Source organism: Salvelinus fontinalis, chromosome 14 (assembly GCF_029448725.1).
Source record: "Salvelinus fontinalis isolate EN_2023a chromosome 14, ASM2944872v1, whole genome shotgun sequence".
Taxonomy (NCBI): domain Eukaryota; kingdom Metazoa; phylum Chordata; class Actinopteri; order Salmoniformes; family Salmonidae; genus Salvelinus; species Salvelinus fontinalis.
The window spans coordinates 32,543,997-32,565,710 of NC_074678.1; the positions used below are offsets into that span (position 1 = coordinate 32,543,997).

General features: G+C 47.5%; 1 protein-coding gene across 1 annotated transcript in view; it reads right to left on the bottom strand.

Annotated features, from left to right (window-relative positions):
• Positions 1–3,684: 3,684 nt before the first annotated feature.
• LOC129810660 (single-stranded DNA-binding protein 3) overlaps positions 3,685–21,714 on the bottom strand; it is a 93,084-nt gene continuing 75,054 nt past the window's right edge. The window contains exons 6-18 of the mRNA XM_055861396.1: positions 9,540–9,623; positions 7,931–7,990; positions 7,780–7,846; positions 7,624–7,691; positions 6,919–6,983; positions 6,654–6,696; positions 6,500–6,535; positions 6,316–6,370; positions 5,254–5,324; positions 5,062–5,140; positions 4,498–4,526; positions 4,161–4,262; positions 3,685–3,806 (exon numbers count right to left, since the gene is read on the bottom strand). Of these exons, the coding sequence (XP_055717371.1) occupies positions 3,777–3,806; positions 4,161–4,262; positions 4,498–4,526; positions 5,062–5,140; positions 5,254–5,324; positions 6,316–6,370; positions 6,500–6,535; positions 6,654–6,696; positions 6,919–6,983; positions 7,624–7,691; positions 7,780–7,846; positions 7,931–7,990; positions 9,540–9,623 (789 nt within the window). The 3' untranslated portion in view covers positions 3,685–3,776. The remainder of the gene's footprint in view (positions 3,807–4,160; positions 4,263–4,497; positions 4,527–5,061; positions 5,141–5,253; positions 5,325–6,315; positions 6,371–6,499; positions 6,536–6,653; positions 6,697–6,918; positions 6,984–7,623; positions 7,692–7,779; positions 7,847–7,930; positions 7,991–9,539; positions 9,624–21,714) is intronic.

Below are 21,714 nucleotides of genomic sequence, written 5' to 3' on the forward strand. Positions count from 1 at the left end.
GCGGCGGCTTCAAAACAGCACCCAGTCAGTCATCTAGTGTATATATAAATAATTGGTTCAAAAAAAGTATTGAATGAATTTATATGGTTGACAAAAACATTGAAATAGGTTCAAACCACACATTTATAATTTAGTAAATTATTATTACTGTCTTACAAGATACTTTGGGAGATTAATCACTTTTTATTCTCTTAATGGCTACATTAAGCTGTCATTTTATGATGTCCTTGCAAAAGTTTGAAAAGCGTCAGGCTGTGTGAAGTGTCAATTAATAAAATAAATACACACTGATGATCAGATGTGCACAGAAAAAAAAGACTCGAACAACGAGGAAAAATCAAATTACATTTATTATTGATGCAGTTTCTTTTTTGATAAGCAAATTATCAGTTTTTCTTTCAGTCTAAAGAAACTTTACAATATAAAGAAACATACAAAGGACATATTTATTACCTACACAAGACACCTAACTCCCTAAGACACGATCTGAACTATCCTACCATGAAATACAAAGCAAACCCAAGGGACAGACTGCTTCATATAGAATACTGCCATGTCATCAGAAAGGACAATGAACGGTACAGGAGAATATTTATATCCCCTCCCCTTGACCCCTGCCCCACACAACCATCCCATCACCCGCAAATCTTCTAATGTTACAGTATTATACATCACAATAGAAGTACAGAGATGGCCAACAATTGTTATACACAGAGGACTGAGAGAGGATCAGTGAGAATCAATATATACAACGCTATTTCATCAGGAGTGAATAGCAAGGACACAGTTTTTCCGCATAAGCATTACTTTTGATCTATTCTTTAATTTAAAACGACATTAAGTATGTTTTCCTTTTTAAAGTTCTTAAATTGATAAAAATCCTTCATATTAAAAACTGTAATAATAGGTGGTCACATGTTTTAATGAGACGATGGCCTTTGAGTAGGCAATAACCATTCTTAGAAACCATTTGAGATTATTTCTATTGGTAATAGAAGACAAGGACAGAGTGAGGATGCTCCAATTGCAAGAATAAACAGCATCATTGACATCATACATCCCCTTCACCGCCCTCTGTCCTTACAAGATAATAAAAGGACGCCTCAAACCCAGCTAAATGGATGACAGTTTATTTTCACATATGTATCCCGACCAGAAATAAGTGTTTAGGGTGCAGTTACTCTATGTTCACATGTTCAAGTAAATTTACATGCATATTTCATTTTTACCACAATTTTGTTTTGGCCAATCAAAATGTCCAGCACATCGTCTCTTTATTATGAAAACATGGACAGTTCATTTATAATTTACTTTCAGCTGTATTCATTGGTAGTGACTGACATATCAAAACATGTCAATGATATCAAAATGCATTATACAGTATTTACAAAAAGGAAATCAAAGGAAAGGAGGGCTCAAGAGTGTGAGGATGGGGCTTGTAGGGGGCGGGTGGGGGACAGAGGGCTGTGTGCCAGTCAGTCTTCTAGAGGAACACTGGAGCTAGTCGTTCCTCAAAACAACTTACCCAGAAGATGTCCCTGTTCAGCTCTGAATCCAAGCTACTCCATAAAGTATCTGCCAACACTATAGCAAGGTCACTGGCAAAAGACCAATCACAGACAGAGGCCAGAATGATATTAAATAAGAACAGAAATATGTAGCTTGTTGAAAAATGACTTTTTGAAATAAATGGTATCTGCCACTTAACAGGTTAGAGAAGCACAACACATAAGCAAATCACATGAAAGTTTGAGGAACAGCCTTGGGTCAATTCATTCCTTAGGTGTACATATTCTATGGCCTTTTTTGCACACAATTTCTTGAATAGACTTCATAGAAATGAAAACAAAACAAAAAACTAGAATAAAAGACATCGTTTGACTCACAATTCAGTCCAACCAGGTGGAATTCTCTAATTTCTCAAAGTACATATTCAAGTGTGAGTAGGTGGACTAAAAGCTACTCGGTTCTATAGAGCACTCCTTTCTTGTAGCAGGAGAGTGAATTAAGCCACACCGTGCAGTCACTCCAGTCATTTCACACTCCCATCACCAGTGGTGCTACAGCCACCCCATACCCAGGATCTAGCAGCCCATGGACAGGCCCAGACCCACAGAGGGAACAGGTGGATGGGAGCTCTGTGGAGTTGGCCCCTCTCTAAACTATGGTTGCATGTGAGAGGGGTCAGACACCGGATCATAAGGATCTGTGAGTTCAACCCTAACTGGAAGGAAGCAGATAGAGGTTTGTACACCAACAACAACGACATGAAAACCGATAGAACGTGGCCTGTATGACATAATCAGTAAATAAAGATTGAGCCTCGAGATTGTATGCAGGGAAGCAATGCAGGACGAGAAGGATCCACTTTCAGGATTCACAGACAAGTTGTATATCAAAACAACAAATAAACAACCACAATACAAGCTAAATATGTTGTATTTACAGGCAAGAGCAAATCCATAGAAGAACATAGAGGGTCTGTAAAACCCTTTCTGTCTTTACTGACTTGGAAGGACACAGGTTGCAAGACAGAATAATACATGTTCAAAGCCACCTGAACTGAAAGTAGAATTAGCAATTGTCCAAATTACATTTGATCAGTCCATCTTTGCACAGTAATGCAACAAGCCTGAACAAACACTTATATACACTGACTCAACATTTTGGGAGGGGTACGTGTGACCAGACATGTAGAAGACTGACAGACTAGAGTACCAAAGGATAAAGAAGTTTATGATATCGCCTCCATTTTCACATTCACGTTTTGGGGAACTCCAGTGCTAACATGGATGGGAGTCTTAGGAAGGATCATTCCTAGATGAGTGATTTCAAGCAGGTGAACAGCTATTCTTGTACTCCTATCACACTCTGCTTGAGTGTTTACATTTTGGTGCCATGGTTTTCTGGTAGTAAAGACATTGGCTACAAGTTCTGCGAAGAACAGAACAGAGAGGTATGCGTAGGGCGTTGAGACAAATAAACAAACAAGAAACATCAAATACCTAAAATCATGTAAACAGAAGTGTCATTGTGCATTTTATGAGTGTGTGCTTATTCTGTTGTCGATGTTGTTGAGATACAATGTGCCCTTAACATGAAATGATAACTACATCATTACAACAATATCAATTATGAAAATGATATCATTATTATTAATAAAATAAACATATAATAAACTGTTCTTGCCCTAATGCATCACCAGTTAAGCTTTTCATTTCAAAACAAGGACACATTAACTGAATGAAGGTGAGCCTCAAACCTCGCAACTGCTGCATGCAAAAACAACATTTGAACAAACAAATAACATGATAAAGTAGAGTGGCGCCACCAGCCTTGATGCTGAGAGAACTGTTGCTGAGGAGGGTTCCTGCAGACAAGACAGCCAGAGTCCCCCACTCTCACTGTCCTGGGCCTGTGAGGAAACCAGGCAGACAGGGAGAGTCACTGAGCTGGCTCTTCCTGTGGCTCTGAGACTGTTTCCTGCTCAGAAGCCCCACTTTGCACACACTGGGATGGGTGATCTAGATGGGAGTCCTGCGCTCCAGTGACATCCCGGGGGAGGGGGGACTGCAAAACACAGCACGCCATCCGGGGAGGGGGGGCTGCAAAACACAGCACGCCATCCGGGGAGGGGGGGGCTGCAAAACACAGCACGCCACCCGGGGGAGGGGGGGGGGGGGGGGGGCAATGCAAGATGCAGTGGGGTGGGGGGGTAAGGGGGAGAGATAAAAAAGAAACAAAATAAAATAGAATAAAATAATATAAAAAATAAATCACACACTCATCGTCATGTTGGGTGAATACTGCAAAGAGAGAAGAAGGGAAGGGGGGAAATAGATGAGCCAATGCTATATTACACTGTTTATATGATGCTAATTCAACATGCAAGCAATAAGCAACTTCACTCAATGTAATTACGATTTAGTCAACGTAAAAATGTGTTAACAAGCAGACTGCTTTATGAGAAAGCCAGGTAATTGGGAATTTTCTACGTTGACATTATAAAACAAATCCCATTTCGACAACGTGAAATAAAGACCGAAGAGAAAGTGTTTAGGATATAGGAATAAAGTCAGCAGTGAGATGAGAATTTGTTCAAAGAAGCACGCTGACTGATGGTTGCAGGTTAGGGAAGAGAACCACTGTGGAGAACTCACACTTTCACTTTGGAATGGGTTTAAAAAGTTGCCTGCCATCTCCCCATCATCCCGCGGAGTTCCCGGCGGGTTATTCATGCCTGCCATGTTGTTGGGAGAATTCTACACAAAACAGAGAAAGAAACAAATCAAGATTTACCAAGACAGGCCTTTCCACTCTCATCAGCCTTTTCTAGTGACTGGATGTCATCATAAAGTGCCATTATTGAATTTCTGGCAGCTTTGGGTCCAAACCAAATCATCAGTATTATAAGTGCTTTGGATAAACTTTAGCTGATGGGTGTGCGTTGAAATGAATGTAAGTCTATCTAATATGGAGTCTTTTATAGAGGCTTACCTTTGGCAACCCATCCATGTCACCAGAGCCTGAAAACAACGAGAGAGAGAGAGAGATTGACATGAGAGAAAAGCTCATCACTGTAAAGCTATAATCAACATCTCTGGCTGGGGATCACATTCAACACTTAACACAGCTAATGTACTTTAATTAAGCTATTTGTTTCAAATACAGATGAGACTCAACTTCATTGGCTTCATCGATCATGTCTCACCTGTCTACATAATCAATGTGCCTGCGTGCTGCCCACATAATCTGCTTCCACTTCAATCAATACTACTATGAAGGGAGCATTCCCTCTACCATCCACAAGAGGGCATTGTCACAATAGGAAAGTGCTACTTCTCACAGAACTCAGCTACCGATTTTCAACAATTTTAACTAGATTCTACGGTAGTTCTACGGTAGTTCTAAATTACTGCCTAATATTGACACACAATTTTCTGAAATGTAAATGGTCCAGTTCATCACAATGGTTAAACAAATTCCAGACACAAGTTGTACATGCTGACAGAGAAGAATATTCTAAATGATTGTCAGCTGATCGCTGCTGTTAAAACTCACCTAGCGATCCGTTCATATGGTGTGGCTCCATGCTTCCCATTCCACCCATTGGGCCATCAGGGCCCGGCCCCATCGGGAACTGTAAAAAAGTTACAACTTACTGAACTTTGTCATTATCATATTCAATTGTATAATGATCATCTCTACCGATTTGAAAACAGGAAACTCATGAAAAACAAAGAGCCCGCTTACATTAGGTCTGTTACCACCAGGGCCAATAGGATTCATCATTGTGTAGATGTTTTCACTGGAATTTGTGGAGTCTGGTGAGAAGGAAACAGTTAGTCCAGGCTACAGTAACTGAGCACAACTACACAGTGTTGTTCTGTATTTCCTTCAGCCACATGCATGGACAGCTTTGAGATTGAACTCTACAAAACCACCAAACATGACAATGCTCCATACAGACACATGCAGGTTGTAATTCATCTAGCCACATGGATTGGGAAAGCCTAATGTCTCACACTTTTCATATCTCATGTTTCCATGAACTTGGGGTTAAATCCTGATGACTACAGTAGAAAGTAAACAAGACCAGCACATCATGTTGCTCTCCTTGTGTCTCCATCCTGAATAGAATATGAGGATAGAGGTGACCTTGAGCTGACATTGCAGTGTGGTGATAGGAGATACATGTATATAACAAATTAAGGGATAGATAAGAGAGAATGAGTGAAAGAGAGAGGGAACAAGAGGGAGAGAGAAGGGGAGCAAGTGAGAGAGCAAGAGAAAGGGAGTGTGGGGTTTGATGCCTGTTTGTGGCCCTGGGTGTAGGTTGTGCAGCAGGTTGTGCAGTCGTGACGGAGGGTGTGGCGAAGTGTGGGGGGGGCCATGGCGACTGCAGTGGAAAACTGTGTTCCAGCTCTACGTGTAAGGAGCACTGTGCACAGGTTGCCCAGGCAACGCATCACAATAGAAGTATGTATATAAATAATAAATAGTGGACACAAAAAGAAACCGCTCCACACCCGAACAAAAGCTGCACATCCACAGGATGTTAGACCAGAGCGGTTTGTTCTATCTGTGCTGTCCTCAACAGGAACATCAGACTGATCACAGTCAGATGATCACAGCTCAATACTCTGCTAATTTACACAGGTCCAGTATAGACGACACATAAATAGCTACGCTTGTTAAACATACAAATCACTCAATATGTCAGTGTGGCTGTGCCCACAAAGTAAATGAGCACTGGGAGTTTAATTAGAGTGGGATTAGTGAGGAGGCACATGGAGACAAATAAGTAGGACGAACCTCCTGGACTAGGCATGATGGGAGTTCCTGGTGGGCCTCCGCCCCCTGGAGGACCCTGGGATAAAGATGAGAGGAGAGAGAGATTTAGAGGAATGATATTCCCAAAACATCTGGACATATAAAGTAGCAGTCAGATGTCAGCTATGGCCAAGAATACTAGTCATTGTTTAGGCTTGAGACTTACCACATAGTTTCCTGGAGATGAGGAGGAATAGGCTATCTATAGAGAGAAAACAGAAAGGGGACACAATCAGTAAACTTGTGACTTTCACAAAGAAATGGCTCTAAAAACCAATAAGGCATTAGAGTGATTGAGAAGGTGAGTGAGCAGGACTTACTGAGTTTGCGTTGGGATTGGGCCAACCTCGACCTCCAGGACCCCTGACACAGACAGAGGGGAGGAGAAGAAGTTGTGTGAGAGAGGTTCACTGCAGAACAAATTAGAGCTTGTATTCCCTCATATTGTTGCTTGTCAAATATTCTTACATCCCATCAGTGCTATTAATAGAAATTGTATTAGTAATTCAGATATTTGGACAAAATAAATCATCATAGTAAGTAGATGGAGGTGATGAAATGCCTTTGGAGAATGACTGTACTTACATGTTCATCCCTGGCATTCCTGGCCCCATCGAGTTGGGAGGAGGCCTCATTCCACCACCATAGTTCTACACAGAGAGGAACACACAGCGTCAACCTTTCATACTACCGAGGAGAATACATGCCAGGGATCACACTCTCATTTGTTCCGTTTGAGCCAGGCGCTGAGATTTTAATGACTCGATCCTGATTAGTAATGTATGTGTATAACGATAACAGGGGCAGACTTGTGTGTGTCTAAGTTGTGATGTGATGGCTGCACAGTGGGAGCTTGGCAGGACGGCAGCGTGGGGCAGGACACAGAGCAGCTCCACTCAGAGGTAGAGTTTTGTTCAGCAGACGATTACACTTGTCGAGCAGATGCCGCACCAGCTGCTGAATTGTTGACTGCCAAAGTCACACAGTAAGGGAGGCGGGGAGAAGGGCAGCAGGGCACAGAGGGCCACGATGCTCAAACTGACTGACTTGGTGATTGGAAACTAGACAGCGGAATTAAAAACTCAACGAGGAGAGAGTGGTACTTGAGAGGTATTATGTCAGGCTTGCTTTGAGACCGATAGAAAAAGGTTGAGACTAAACGTATGGAATAAAGTAGAGATGAAAGCAACCTTGTGTGTTCAGTGTGTTGTGCTGTAAAGGGACATGGGGTTCGTGGACAGAGGGGTGGAGCAGCAGACTTTAGGGGAGAGTGATGGTGCCTGGCTGTACCTGTGGGCCCATGCCGCCCATCCCTCTGGGGGGGTTCATCCGCATCGGGCCGCCCATGTTTGGATGTCCTGGAGGAGGAACGATTGAGAGAAAGTTGTCAGCATGGGACAATTTCAGACCAAATACATTCTACAAGCACATATCCTTAAGTTATACCCTGTGGTCTGGTGGGATCCAGACTGTTTGGCAGGAGTGGTTGTGACCCTGGGACTCCCACAGGTGGCTGAAGGAAGACGGGAGAGAGAGAAACATTAGCACAGAGCATTCAACTCCCTAAAAATGTACACCTCAGAGATAGATACCTTACCTGATTTGGCATGCGAAGTGAGGGACGAGGTCCACCTGGGTACCGTGGGGACATGAAAGGCTGTGGGGAGGAGGACAGATGTTAACGTTAGTCCTATCCATCATGCTACTGGGTTACTTGCAGCTGTCAACAGGGGGAGCCATTGTGCTGGAGAAAAAGCTCCAAGTTTGAAGGTGCTTTGTTGTCATTCTACACAAGGCAAAGGTTGTGTCAGGGTTCTGAAGACCAGTCCTTAGATGCTGAAAACAAATAGAACATACAGAGACAGAGAGACAGATATATAGCTAAGGGTGAACATGGTTGTGGGTGACGCAGCATGTTGAATGAGGGAACAGGAGCGGATGAGGGTACAGATGGGTGGTGGATGTGGTTGGGAGGGTGTGCAGGAGGGTAGTGAAGAATACACAAACCTACATCTGTTTTTCCATATGCATCCACACACTGTACTGACCATCGTACCACAGAGAGCTACAAGAAACATTTCTAAATTGTGATGCAACCACAGAAAATAGCTCAACGTATCTAACGAAACAATACAATTCAGAAAATAATTTAATCCATCAAGGGATAACAAACTTAAATATAATATAATCATCAAGAGTGCAACTAACCAGTGTGATTGACAGTAAATCATTACAAACACATTATCACGCTATAAGAAATGCGTACAGGCAGGCGAAACATGACACCATGACAACAAAGAAACAGGCTTTCAGAGCCAATTAAACGCAAGCTACTAGTTGGGCGAGGGGAAACGAGGCCAGCTGGAGGACAGCTTATATAATGACCAGGCCCTGAAGGGAAAGACTGCCGTTTCCCCTCCACCCCCTCTCTCTCCCCTTAGGTCCCTCCCTGTCTCTCTCCCCCAATCTCCATCTCTCTCCCTCTGCCTTTGTCTTAGCCAAGTTGTGGTGAGTTTGTGTACGAGTGCTCCACAGTGTCAGGCCCTGCTGCAATATTAATGGGATATTGATGGGAGATGGGATAGTGAGTGCTGGGCTTAGGAAGAGGAGAGAGTCGGCCTGCTCCTCCCCTCCTCTCCTTCCTACAGCTGGGCCAACACAGCTGAATTATTTATCCTATCTACAGCGTCATGGCCACTGTCTGTCTGTCCACAACTAGGTAGCAGGGCAGTTTGTATAGACATATGTTGTGGGGGGTGGGAGCCAGGTTAGGAGTGGGGGTAGGGAGAGAGGGGGTGTGGATGAGTGAGTGAGTGAGAAAGATAAGGAGTGAGTGGGTGTAGAAGAGGAAGAGAGGGAGGAAGAGAACAGAGGCCTCTGTGTGAGTGGATAGGCAGAGGGAGATAGTGATTGAGTGAGAAAGTGGAAGAGGGACTGCCTGCCTGTGTGAGAAACACTCTTTTCACGCCACAAGTTACGTTTTCATAGCAGGTTAGGAGAAATTATGCAGCAGGTAGGGGGAATGTGCCAGGTTAGGAGAATTAGGTTAGGAAAGGGGTTAGGGTTAGCGAAAATGCTCTTCTAACCTGCTAAGAAAATCCCTTCCGGGCGTATCTGTATCGACGTGGCGCGAAAAAAAAGTTTGTCCCTGCCTGTGCAGCGAAAGGCGAGGGAGAGGGGCCAGAGTGTGTGTGAGTGTGTCTTACCTGGCCGTGAGGTCCCATCATAGGGTTGTTGGGGTTGTGTGGGGGTGGCTGTGCGTGGGGTGATGGCTGGGAGCCGGGAGGTCCCTTTAAGAGAGAAGAGAGAGGGAGATGAGTGATACAGTGATGCTTGGAGGACCATGGACTGAACCTGGCTGTAGCTGCTCCGTCTACCTCACAATAACAGCAGCACAGGACAGAAGCAGCAGTACAATACACCACTATGGCTAACTGTTCATAATGTCCGTACCGTAGATCACTACCACAACACATATGAATGTATGGATCTCCAATATAGTTATTTAAATGCATCATACATCTTTGTGTTGAATAATATGTCCAAAGAAATGAAATTAACACAATGAATCTCTTAAACTTAATTTCTAACCAACAGAACATCTATCTGTGTAAAAAAAAGATGGCTGAGATGACAAAAGAGCTGATCATATACAGGAACTATGTAAACATATGACATATGGAACAACTGATAACTAACCTCAGATAACCTGCTAAGCAACCACGTTCAAACCAGGACCTGTTCCGACTAACAAGCCATATGTAAACCCAGAGTCATACAGTGTACAGAGAGGAGACCACACACGTTCACAGCCACGTGTTATCAACCAGTCTGTGAACCTCCATGAGACCTGAAGCACTCAGGTAACCATGCAACACACACACACACACACACACACACACACACACACACTACCCTTGAAGCCTTCAGGTAATGTTGCAGACTGGTAATCCTGCCCTTTCAGAATCAGCAATACCAGACACACACCTGTATGAGTACCAAGCCCATCCACCAACACATACGTCCCCATTTCACCTGAACGTCTTTTCACGGCAGCAGAGAGACACTGATCGTTTGCAGGTCTTTGCACCTGGCCAGGAGACAATTCTACTATTCAACGTCATCTCACTAGGAAGAGCCGACCTGTCTGATGAAACCTAATTCTCGGTAAATCAAACAAGCTCTCTTCAGTTCCAACAGACCAAGCAGCAGCAGCTGCACAGATACCAGCAGCATCTTCTCATTCTCACCCACCATGAGAAGCTCTGGCACCGGGGAGATGGTGGTGAGCTGATAGAGGAGAGCAGTGAAAACCCGTGGGCACTGCTTGAGCAGAATAAACAAAGGAATAAAAACCTCGACTAATGCATTCAACTATTATTTCATAAAAGATGAATTACAGATGCAGTACAGAAATGCTTCAGCCCGAGAAGTCAAGCAGCAAGTCAAATCTGGGTGGTTGAGAGGTGTACAGGGTAAATGGGGTAGGCAGTCAGCCATTGTCCTCCTCAGCCACCTCACGTACAGGCTTCTCCATGCGACAGCCATGTTGATAAAGGCACATAGCTGTGGATCTATGAGGAGCTCTTGAGATGAAGTGTTTGCAGCGTGGTGTATTGAATCCACATAAATTGTTGCCCAATAGAGCGTTTCACATGAAGTCTTCACAAGTATGTGTTTTGTATATAAAACCCACTTACCATAGTGGCCTTGTGCTTTCATTCCCAATTCTTACCTATATAGAGTGGAGACATATATTCCATTTTTAAATGGTAACAAATGTGACTGCATCTATAGAGTGGTAGCTCATACTGTAAGTGTTCTAGAAATGACTGAGGTGGGTCCTGAGCAGCGTTTTGGGTTGTGGTTAACACCAGCTGCGCTTGCTGGCCTCAGCAGGTTAGCATGGAGGACTAGCGCTGCAGTGGAAGCGCCGTCCATCCGTCAGACCCCAGAGTTATTATTGTTGGGGAGTCTGTCGTAGCAGTTTTTCTAACAAGCCACCCCTGCAGAGCCAGGCAACACTAGCCCAGCTGCTGTAACCTGCAGCCCCCAGCTCCTCCTCTCTCTATCTGGCCCTCTATAATACCTTATAATGGAGCTCCACTCGCTACTCTGGCCTCCCTCAGTCTCCATGCTATTAGGACTGAATGGGGAAGCATATGGCATTCATGAGGTTTGCGGTCCCTTCGATGTGTGCCTGCAGAGAGAGAAAGGGACTAGGCCAATCCGCGTCTGTAAAACAACGCGGCTGGACTGCGTGTGGGTGTCTGTGCGAGTGTCTGTGTTTGTAAGAGTGTGTGTGTGACGGGGGGACCGGGGGGGGGGGGGGGGGGTAAATGAAGCAATTAATACAATCATTTTCAACCCAGCTAAGGAGATAACAGCTTGGCAGCGTACCACAAACCCATCAACAACCCCCCCCCCCCGACTTACTCCCAGACTCCCCCTCCTCAGATCTGCATTAGGAAGAACACAACACCTCTGCTACTGCTATCCCTGAAGGGATAGTAACACTGAACACAGAACGGATGGCTATACTGAGCCAGTCATGTGTATGCATGTACCGTATATACAGTACCACCCACCACCACAAGAGGGCAGTGTGGAACTACTGAGAGAGGCAGGCAGAGCACAAAGCCAAACTGAAACACAACAAACAAAGCCTGGATGAACAACAGCACAATGCACACTCATTGTCATTCCTTTCTTACATTCCAGCGGGCAGAGGCAGCAGCTCTACAGGCTCATGGCATGGCAACATGTCAGCTCGGTGGGGAGAGACTGCCCCGAGTGTTTTTCCCCCCGAGGAGACTGGAGAACAGTGCGCTGACAGTCGTTTAGCATGTTTCTGTGAGTCACTGCCGTGTATCTATGATTCCTGCCTCAGCGGTCAGGAATGTCAGTCGATATGCTACTTCCAGACTCCAGACAGACCGTTGATAGAGGGAACAACAGAGTGGTTGGTAGTGGAGAGAGAGAAAGGGTTGGCCCTGGAATGCCAACATTCCTTCTCCAGTGGTCCCATTCACTCATCACTTCTTCTACTAAGCATTTTCAAACTTTTACCTCTAGGATCCAGTCTAACCTACCAGGGACCAAGCCATCTCCAATCACAATGGGTAGTCCAACGCAGATTTCAGCACCCGATTCTCAACAAGAGAGTAGCTACTATACCTAAGCTAGACAAGTCTACCTATCGCTACCTCGACTCAGACACATTCAACTGACCTCAAACTCAGTTAGTCTTGATTTAGAGTTTACACCCGGGCTACAGAACTACAAAACGTTCAATGGTGATCCAACTTCAATGACAGTTAGTGACTATGGAGAGACATTCCTGTAACAGTACATATGGATTAGAAACCGTCTCTGTTCCATTTATCACCAGCGTTTACTACTTCAGTGTTAGTAATACCAATGGATTGACATTGTTTTCTTCGATCCCCACTGGGCCAACATGCTGTTAGTGTGTGCCGGCAGTTTCTCCTTGTCCTCTCCTAGTGTGAGTTGGGCCTGCCCTTCCCAGAGGGGCTGCTGCAGTGGAGTTTTGGCGTGAGGATTATTAAGCGGGCTGACCCCTGCTATACCAGGGAGAATCGCAGATCCGGGCCAGACGCCAACATGCAGGCTTTGTGGTCCTCCTTCCACACTTCTCTCGCTCCTCTCCTGCAGGAGCCTGAACTGAGTCCTGGCCTGCAAGGTACAGATTAGGGGAGTCTTGAAGCTGCGGGGCCCCCCCCTCTACCCCCCGCCCAGTCTTCGCTTTCTGGGCTGCTGCTACCACGGCAGTGCTAGGGTCACCTATGTTAATTACCCCTCTCCTCTGCATCTGGGACGGATGGTAGAAAACACACTGCCTGCTATTACTGTACACACACACACACACACACACACACACACACACACACACACACACACACACACACACACACAATCATACTGTATGCAGTACTGTACACCCTAGCAAGAACCTTCTGAAATGCTCTGATTTATGCACTACTTTTGAATACTTTTTCATGTACTTCCTTCCCTAACCGAAAGAGACAGTCAGACAGGTCAGGAGACATGAGGAGAGAGAAAGAGAGAAGCAGGATGTGGAAGATTGAGGAATGGTGAAAGAATAGAGGAAGGTAGCTGAATCCTGCAAAAAGGAGAGGTTAGCAGGAGAAAGAGGGGGCAGAGACAGGAGTTTGTGTGTGTGTGTGTGAGAGAGAGAGAAAGCGAGAGCGAGAGCGAGAAAGCAAAAGAGAGAGGTAGCAGGCACATGGAGGGAGGAGAGGAGGAAGGTCATTAGTAGACAGAAGACAGCGCTTGTCCATAACAGTGAAGTGTTTACCATTTTCACTGGGAGCTTTCAGAACACCACAACTCCTCTACAGAGGTCTAAGCTAAGATAAGATAAGGATAAGAAATATAGTAGTACAAACAGAAGTAACACATGATTAGCAAGATCTTACTGTGCATAGGCAACAACGACATTAGACTACATGACTGGGAGGAGCAGTCTGTTAGAGAGCTCTCTGTGTGTGTTTCCCTCTACAGTACACCAGTTTAAAATGATGCCAAGGGAATAACTGGTGTCATCGTTGCTCCATACTATAAACTACTACACACTGATCCACAGCATTGTTCCGGCCTCAGTGTCCACTTGCTGGGGGAACTTGATAGCACACATATGAAGCTCTGGAGGGAGCAGCGTGTGTGTGTGTGTGTGTGTGTGTGTTGCAGGCTCTCGTTTCACACTCCTTCCCTCCTCTCTCTCTCTTGCCTGACTGGCCGCTGAGCAGGGAGGGAATTGCTGCAGTGGAGAACACTGGAGCAAGACTCCCCCCCCCCCCCCCTTATCTGTCTCTCTCCATCTCAGCCTCCACTCTCCCTGTCTGTCTCTCTCTCCCTGTCTCCCTGTCTCTCTCTCTCTCTCTGCCCCCCCCTCTCTCTCTGTCCCTCTCTCCCTCCAATGCACGCAGCAGACTATTTATGGAAAGCAATGTCACTCACGCAACACCATCAGATAGCAGCTCCCTGCTCTGATCACTCCACATACATCATTAACATTGCCTACGACCCCAGCACGCACACTCCCCCCCTCTCTACCTCCCTCCCTATAAAACCCCCACACCGAGACAACGTGGAAACCATTTTTGCTTCATGACATTTACAAGTGTTATTTTCAGGATATTTTTTAGCTATGGTGTGTGTGTTCGCGTGCGTACGCACAGTCAGATAGGGTTTGTGCCCCCATCATCAGGTGATCTCCCTAGCCTCCCAGACAGTCATCAGAGAGCAGTGATGACAGAAGCAATTAGAGGAGCAACACAACCCAGAGAAACATCTCCCTCCCACCCCGACCTCCCTGGCCACACAGACTGATGGAGGGAGTGGACACAAGGACATATGGGAAAGAAAGAGAAAGACAGAGCCAGAGAGAGCTAGAGAGACAGAGAGAGCGAGAGAGACAGAGAGAGCGAGAGCGACAGAGAGAGCGAGAGCGAGAGCTAGAGCGACAGAGACAGCGAGATCTAGAGCGACAGAGCTAGAGCGACAGAGCTAGAACGACAGAGCTAGAACGACAGAGCTAGAGCGACAGAGCTAGAGCGACAGAGCTAGAGCGACAGAGCTAGAGCGACAGAGCTAGAGCGACAGAGCTAGAGCGACAGAGCTAGAGCGACAGAGCTAGAGAGACAGAGCTAGAGAGAACTAGAGAAAGCGAGACATAGACAGAGAGAGCGAGACATAGACAGAGAGAGCTAGAGAGACAGAGACAGAAACAGAGACAGAGAGAGACAGAGACAGAGAGAGACAGAGACAGAGAGAGCGAGAGCGACAGAGCTAGAGCGACAGAGCTAGAGCGACAGAGCTAGAGCGACAGAGCTAGAGAGAGCTAGAGAGAGCTAGAGAGAGCGAGAGAGAGCGAGAGAGAGCGAGACATAGACAGAGACAGAGAGAGCGAGACATAGACAGAGAGAGCTAGAGAGACATAGACAGAGAGAGCGAGACATAGACAGAGAGAGCTAGAGAGACAGAGACAGAAAGAGCTAAAGAGACAGAGACAGAGAGAGACAGCGACAGAGAGAGACAGCGACAGAGAGAGACAGCGACAGAGAGAGACAGCGACAGAGAGAGACAGCGACAGAGAGAGACAGCGACAGAGAGAGACAGCGACAGAGCTAGAGCGACAGAGCTAGAGCGACAGAGCTAGAGCGACAGAGCTAGAGCGACAGAGCTAGAGCGACAGAGCTAGAGCGACAGAGCTAGAGAGAACTAGAGAGAGCGAGAGAGAGACAGAGCTAGAGAGACAGAGCTAGAGAGACAGCGACAGAGAGAGACAGCGCCAGAGAGAGACAGCGCCAGAGAGAGACAGCGCCAGAGAGAGACAGCGCCAGAGAGAGACAGCGCCAGAGAGAGACAGCGCCAGAGAGAGACAGCGCCAGAGAGAGACAGCGCCAGAGAGAGACAGCGCCAGAGAGAGACAGCGACAGAGAGAGACAGCGACAGAGAGAGACAGCGACAGAGAGAGACAGCGACAGAGAGAGACAGCGACAGAGAGAGACAGCGACAGAGAGAGACAGCGACAGAGCTAGAGAGACAGAGCTAGAGAGAACTAGAGAGAGCGAGAGAGAGCGAGACATAGACAGAGACAGAGAGAGCATGACATAGACAGAGAGAGCTAGAGAGACAGAGACAGAGAGAGACAGAGACAGAGAGAGACAGAGAGAGAGAGAGACAGAGACAGAGAGAGACAGAGACAGAGAGAGACAGCGACAGAGCTAGAGAGACAGAGCTAGAGAGAACTAGAGAGAGCGAGAGAGAGCGAGACATAGACAGAGACAGAGAGAGCGAGACATAGACAGAGAGAGCTAGAGAGACAGAGACAGAGAGAGACAGAGACAGAGAGAGACAGAGACAGAGAGAGACAGCGACAGAGCTAGAGAGAAAGAGCTAGAGCGACAGAGCTAGAGAGACAGAGAGACAGAGACAGAGAGAGACAGAGAGAGACAGAGACAGAGAGAGACAGAGACAGAGACAGAGAGAGACAGCGACAGAGCTAGAGAGACAGAGCTAGAGAGACAGAGACAGAGCTAGAGAGACAGAGAGAGAGACAGCGACAGAGCTAGAGAGACAGAGCTAGAGAGAACTAGAGAGAGCGAGAGAGAGCGAGACAGACAGAGACAGAGAGAGCATGACATAGACAGAGAGAGCTAGAGAGACAGAGACAGAGAGAGACAGAGACAGAGAGAGACAGCGACAGAGCTAGAGAGACAGAGCTAGAGAGAACTAGAGAGAGCGAGAGAGAGCGAGACATAGACAGAGACAGAGAGAGCGAGACATAGACAGAGACAGAGAGAGCGAGACATAGACAGAGACAGAGAGAGCGAGACATAGACAGAGACAGAGAGAGCGAGACATAGACAGAGAGAGCTAGAGAGACAGAGAGAGCTAGAGAGACAGAGACAGAGAGAGACAGAGACAGAGAGAGACAGAGACAGAGAGAGACAGCGACAGAGAGAGACAGCGACAGAGAGAGACAGAGACAGAGAGAGACAGCGCTAGAGCGACAGAGCTAGAGAGACAGAGAGAGCGAGACATAGACAGAGAGAGCTAGAGAGACAGAGACAGAGAGAGACAGAGAAAGAGAGAGACAGAGACAGACAGAGACAGAGCTAGAGAGACAGAGCTAGAGAGAACTAGAGAGAGCGAGAGAGAGCGAGACATAGACAGAGACAGAGAGAGCGAGACATAGACAGAGAGAGCTAGAGAGACAGAGACAGAGAGAGACAGAGACAGAGAGAGACAGAGACAGAGAGAGACAGAGACAGAGAGAGACAGAGACAGAGAGAGACAGAGACAGAGAGAGACAGAGAGAGACAGCGCTAGAGCGACAGAGCTAGAGAGACAGAGCTAGAGAGACAGAGCTAGAGAGACATAGACAGAGAGAGCGAGACATAGACAGAGAGAGCTAGAGAGACAGAGACAGAGAGAGACAGAGACAGAGAGAGACAGAGAGAGACAGAGAGAGACAGAGAGAGACAGAGAGAGACAGAGAGAGACAGAGAGAGACAGAGAGAGACAGAGAGAGACAGCGACAGAGAGAGACAGCGACAGAGCTAGAGAGACAGAGCTAGAGAGACAGAGCTAGAGAGACAGAGCTAGAGAGACAGAGCTAGAGAGACAGAGCTAGAGAGACAGAGCTAGAGAGACAGAGCTAGAGATACAGAGCTAGAGATACAGAGCTAGCGAGACATAGACAGGGAGAGCGAGACATAGACAGGGAGAGCGAGACATAGACAGGGAGAGCGAGACATAGACAGGGAGAGCGAGACATAGACAGGGAGAGCGAGACATAGACAGGGAGAGCGAGACATAGACAGGGAGAGCGAGACATAGACAGGGAGAGCGAGACATAGACAGGGAGAGCGAGACATAGACAGGGAGAGCGAGACATAGACAGGGAGAGCGAGACATAGACAGGGAGAGCGAGACATAGACAGGGAGAGCGAGACATAGACAGGGAGAGCGAGACATAGACAGGGAGAGCGAGACATAGACAGAGAGAGCGAGACATAGACAGAGAGAGCGAGACATAGACAGAGAGAGCGACATAGACAGAGAGAGCGAGACAGACAGAGAGAGCGAGACAGACAGTGAGAGCGAGACAGACAGAGAGAGCGAGACAGACAGAGAGAGCGAGACAGACAGAGAGAGCGAGACAGACAGAGAGAGCGAGACAGACAGAGAGAGCGAGACAGACAGAGAGAGCGAGACATAGACAGAGAGAGCGAGACATAGACAGAGAGAGCGAGACATAGACAGAGAGAGCGAGACAGACAGAGAGAGCGAGACATAGACAGAGAGAGCGAGACATAGACAGAGAGAGCGAGACATAGACAGAGAGCGAGAGCGAGACATAGACAGAGAGCGAGAGCGAGACATAGACAGAGAGCGAGAGCGAGACATAGACAGAGAGCGAGAGCGAGACATAGACAGAGAGCGAGAGCGAGACATAGACAGAGAGCGAGAGCGAGACATAGACAGAGAGCGAGAGCGAGACATAGACAGAGAGCGAGAGCGAGACATAGACAGAGAGCGAGAGCGAGACATAGACAGAGAGCGAGAGCGAGACATAGACAGAGAGCGAGAGCGAGACATAGACAGAGAGCGAGAGCGAGACATAGACAGAGAGCGAGAGCGAGACATAGACAGAGAGCGAGACATAGACAGAGAGCGAGACATAGACAGAGAGAGCGAGACATAGACAGAGAGAGCGAGACATAGACAGAGAGAGCGAGACATAGACAGAGAGAGCGAGACATAGACAGAGAGAGCGAGACATAGACAGAGAGAGCGAGACAGACAGAGAGAGCGAGACAGACAGAGAGAGCGAGACAGACAGAGAGAGCGAGACAGACAGAGAGAGCGAGACATAGACAGAGAGAGCGAGACATAGACAGAGAGAGCGAGACATAGACAGAGAGAGCGAGACATAGACAGAGAAAGCGAGACATAGACAGAGAGAGCGAGACATAGACAGAGAGAGCGAGACATAGACAGAGAGAGCGAGACATAGACAGAGAGAGCGAGACATAGACAGAGAGAGCGAGACATAGACAGAGAGCGAGAGCGAGACATAGACAGAGAGCGAGAGCGAGACATAGACAGAGAGCGAGAGCGAGACATAGACAGAGAGCGAGAGCGAGACATAGACAGAGAGCGAGAGCGAGACATAGACAGAGAGCGAGAGCGAGACATAGACAGAGAGCGAGAGCGAGACATAGACAGAGAGCGAGAGCGAGACATAGACAGAGAGCGAGAGCGAGACATAGACAGAGAGCGAGAGCGAGACATAGACAGAGAGCGAGAGCGAGACATAGACAGAGAGCGAGAGCGAGACATAGACAGAGAGCGAGAGCGAGACATAGACAGAGAGCGAGAGCGAGACATAGACAGAGAGCGAGAGCGAGACATAGACAGAGAGCGAGAGCGAGACATAGACAGAGAGCGAGAGCGAGACATAGACAGAGAGCGAGAGCGAGACATAGACAGAGAGCGAGAGCGAGACATAGACAGAGAGCGAGAGCGAGACATAGACAGAGAGCGAGAGCGAGACATAGACAGAGAGCGAGAGCGAGACATAGACAGAGAGCGAGAGCGAGACATAGACAGAGAGCGAGAGCGAGAGCGAGACATAGACAGAGAGCGAGAGCGAGACATAGACAGAGAGCGAGAGCGAGACATAGACAGAGAGCGAGAGCGAGACATAGACAGAGAGCGAGAGCGAGACATAGACAGAGAGAGCGAGACAGACAGAGAGAGCGAGACAGACAGAGAGAGCGAGACATAGACAGAGAGAGCGAGACATAGACAGAGAGAGCGAGACATAGACAGAGAGAGCGACATAGACAGAGAGAGCGAGACATAGACAGAGAGAGCGAGACATAGACAGAGAGAGCGAGACATAGACAGAGAGAGCGAGACATAGACAGAGAGAGCGAGACATAGACAGAGAGAGCGAGACATAGACAGAGAGAGCGAGACATAGACAGAGAGAGCGAGACATAGACAGAGAGAGCGAGACATAGACAGAGAGAGCGAGACATAGACAGAGAGAGCGAGACATAGACAGAGAGAGCGAGACATAGACAGAGAGAGCGAGACATAGACAGAGAGAGCGAGACATAGACAGAGAGAGCGAGACATAGACAGAGAGAGCGAGACATAGACAGAGAGAGCGAGACATAGACAGAGAGAGCGAGACATAGACAGAGAGAGCGAGACATAGACAGAGAGAGCGAGACATAGACAGAGAGAGCGAGACATAGACAGAGAGAGCGAGACATAGACAGAGAGAGCGAGACATAGACAGAGAGAGCGAGACATAGACAGAGAGAGCGAGACATAGACAGAGAGAGCGAGACAGACAGAGAGAGCCAGACAGACAGAGAGAGCGAGACAGACAGAGAGAGCGAGACAGACAGAGAGAGCGAGACAGACAGAGAGAGCGAGACAGACAGAGAGAGCGAGACAGACAGAGAGAGCGAGACAGACAGAGAGAGCGAGACATAGACAGAGAGAGCGAGACATAGACAGAGAGAGCGAGACATAGACAGAAAGAGCGAGACATAGACAGAGAGAGCGAGACATAGACAGAGAGAGCGAGACACAGAGACAGAGCGAGACAGACAGAGAGAGCGAGACATAGACAGAGAGAGCGAGACATAGACAGAGAGAGCGAGACATAGACAGAGAGAGCGAGACATAGACAGAGAGAGCGAGACATAGACAGAGAGAGCGAGACATAGACAGAGAGAGCGAGACAGACAGAGAGAGCGAGACATAGACAGAGAGAGCGAGACATAGACAGAGAGAGCGAGACAGACAGAGAGAGCGAGACAGACAGAGAGAGCGAGACATAGACAGAGAGAGCGAGACATAGACAGAGAGAGCGAGACATAGACAGAGAGAGCGAGACATAGACAGAGAGAGCGAGACATAGACAGAGAGAGCGAGACATAGACAGAGAGAGCGAGACATAGACAGAGAGAGCGAGACATAGACAGAGAGAGCGAGACATAGACAGAGAGAGCGAGACATAGACAGAGAGAGCGAGACATAGACAGAGAGAGCGAGACATAGACAGAGAGAGCGAGACACAGACAGAGAGAGCGAGACACAGACAGAGAGAGCGAGACATAGACAGAGAGAGCGAGACACAGACAGGGAGAGCGAGACACAGACAGGGAGAGCGAGACACAGACAGGGAGAGCGAGACACAGACAGAGAGAGCGAGACACAGACAGAGAGAGCGAGACATAGACAGAGAGAGAGAGACATAGACAGAGAGAGAGAGACATAGACAGAGAGAGCGAGACATAGACAGAGAGAGCGAGACATAGACAGAGAGAGCGAGACATAGACAGAGAGAGCGAGACATAGACAGAGAGAGCGAGACATAGACAGAGAGAGCGAGACAGACAGAGAGAGCGAGACAGACAGAGAGAGCGAGACAGACAGAGAGAGCGAGACATAGACAGGGAGAGCGAGACATAGACAGGGAGAGCGAGACATAGACAGGGAGAGCGAGACATAGACAGGGAGAGCGAGACATAGACAGGGAGAGCGAGACATAGACAGGGAGAGCGCGACATAGAAAGAGAGAGCGCGACATAGACAGGGAGAGCGCGACATAGACAGAGAGAGCGCGACATAGACAGAGAGAGCGAGACATAGACAGAGAGAGCGAGACATAGACAGAGAGAGCGAGACATAGACAGAGAGAGCGAGACATAGACAGAGAGAGCGAGACATAGACAGAGAGAGCGAGACATAGACAGAGAGAGCGAGACATAGACAGAGAGAGCGAGACATAGACAGGGAGAGCGA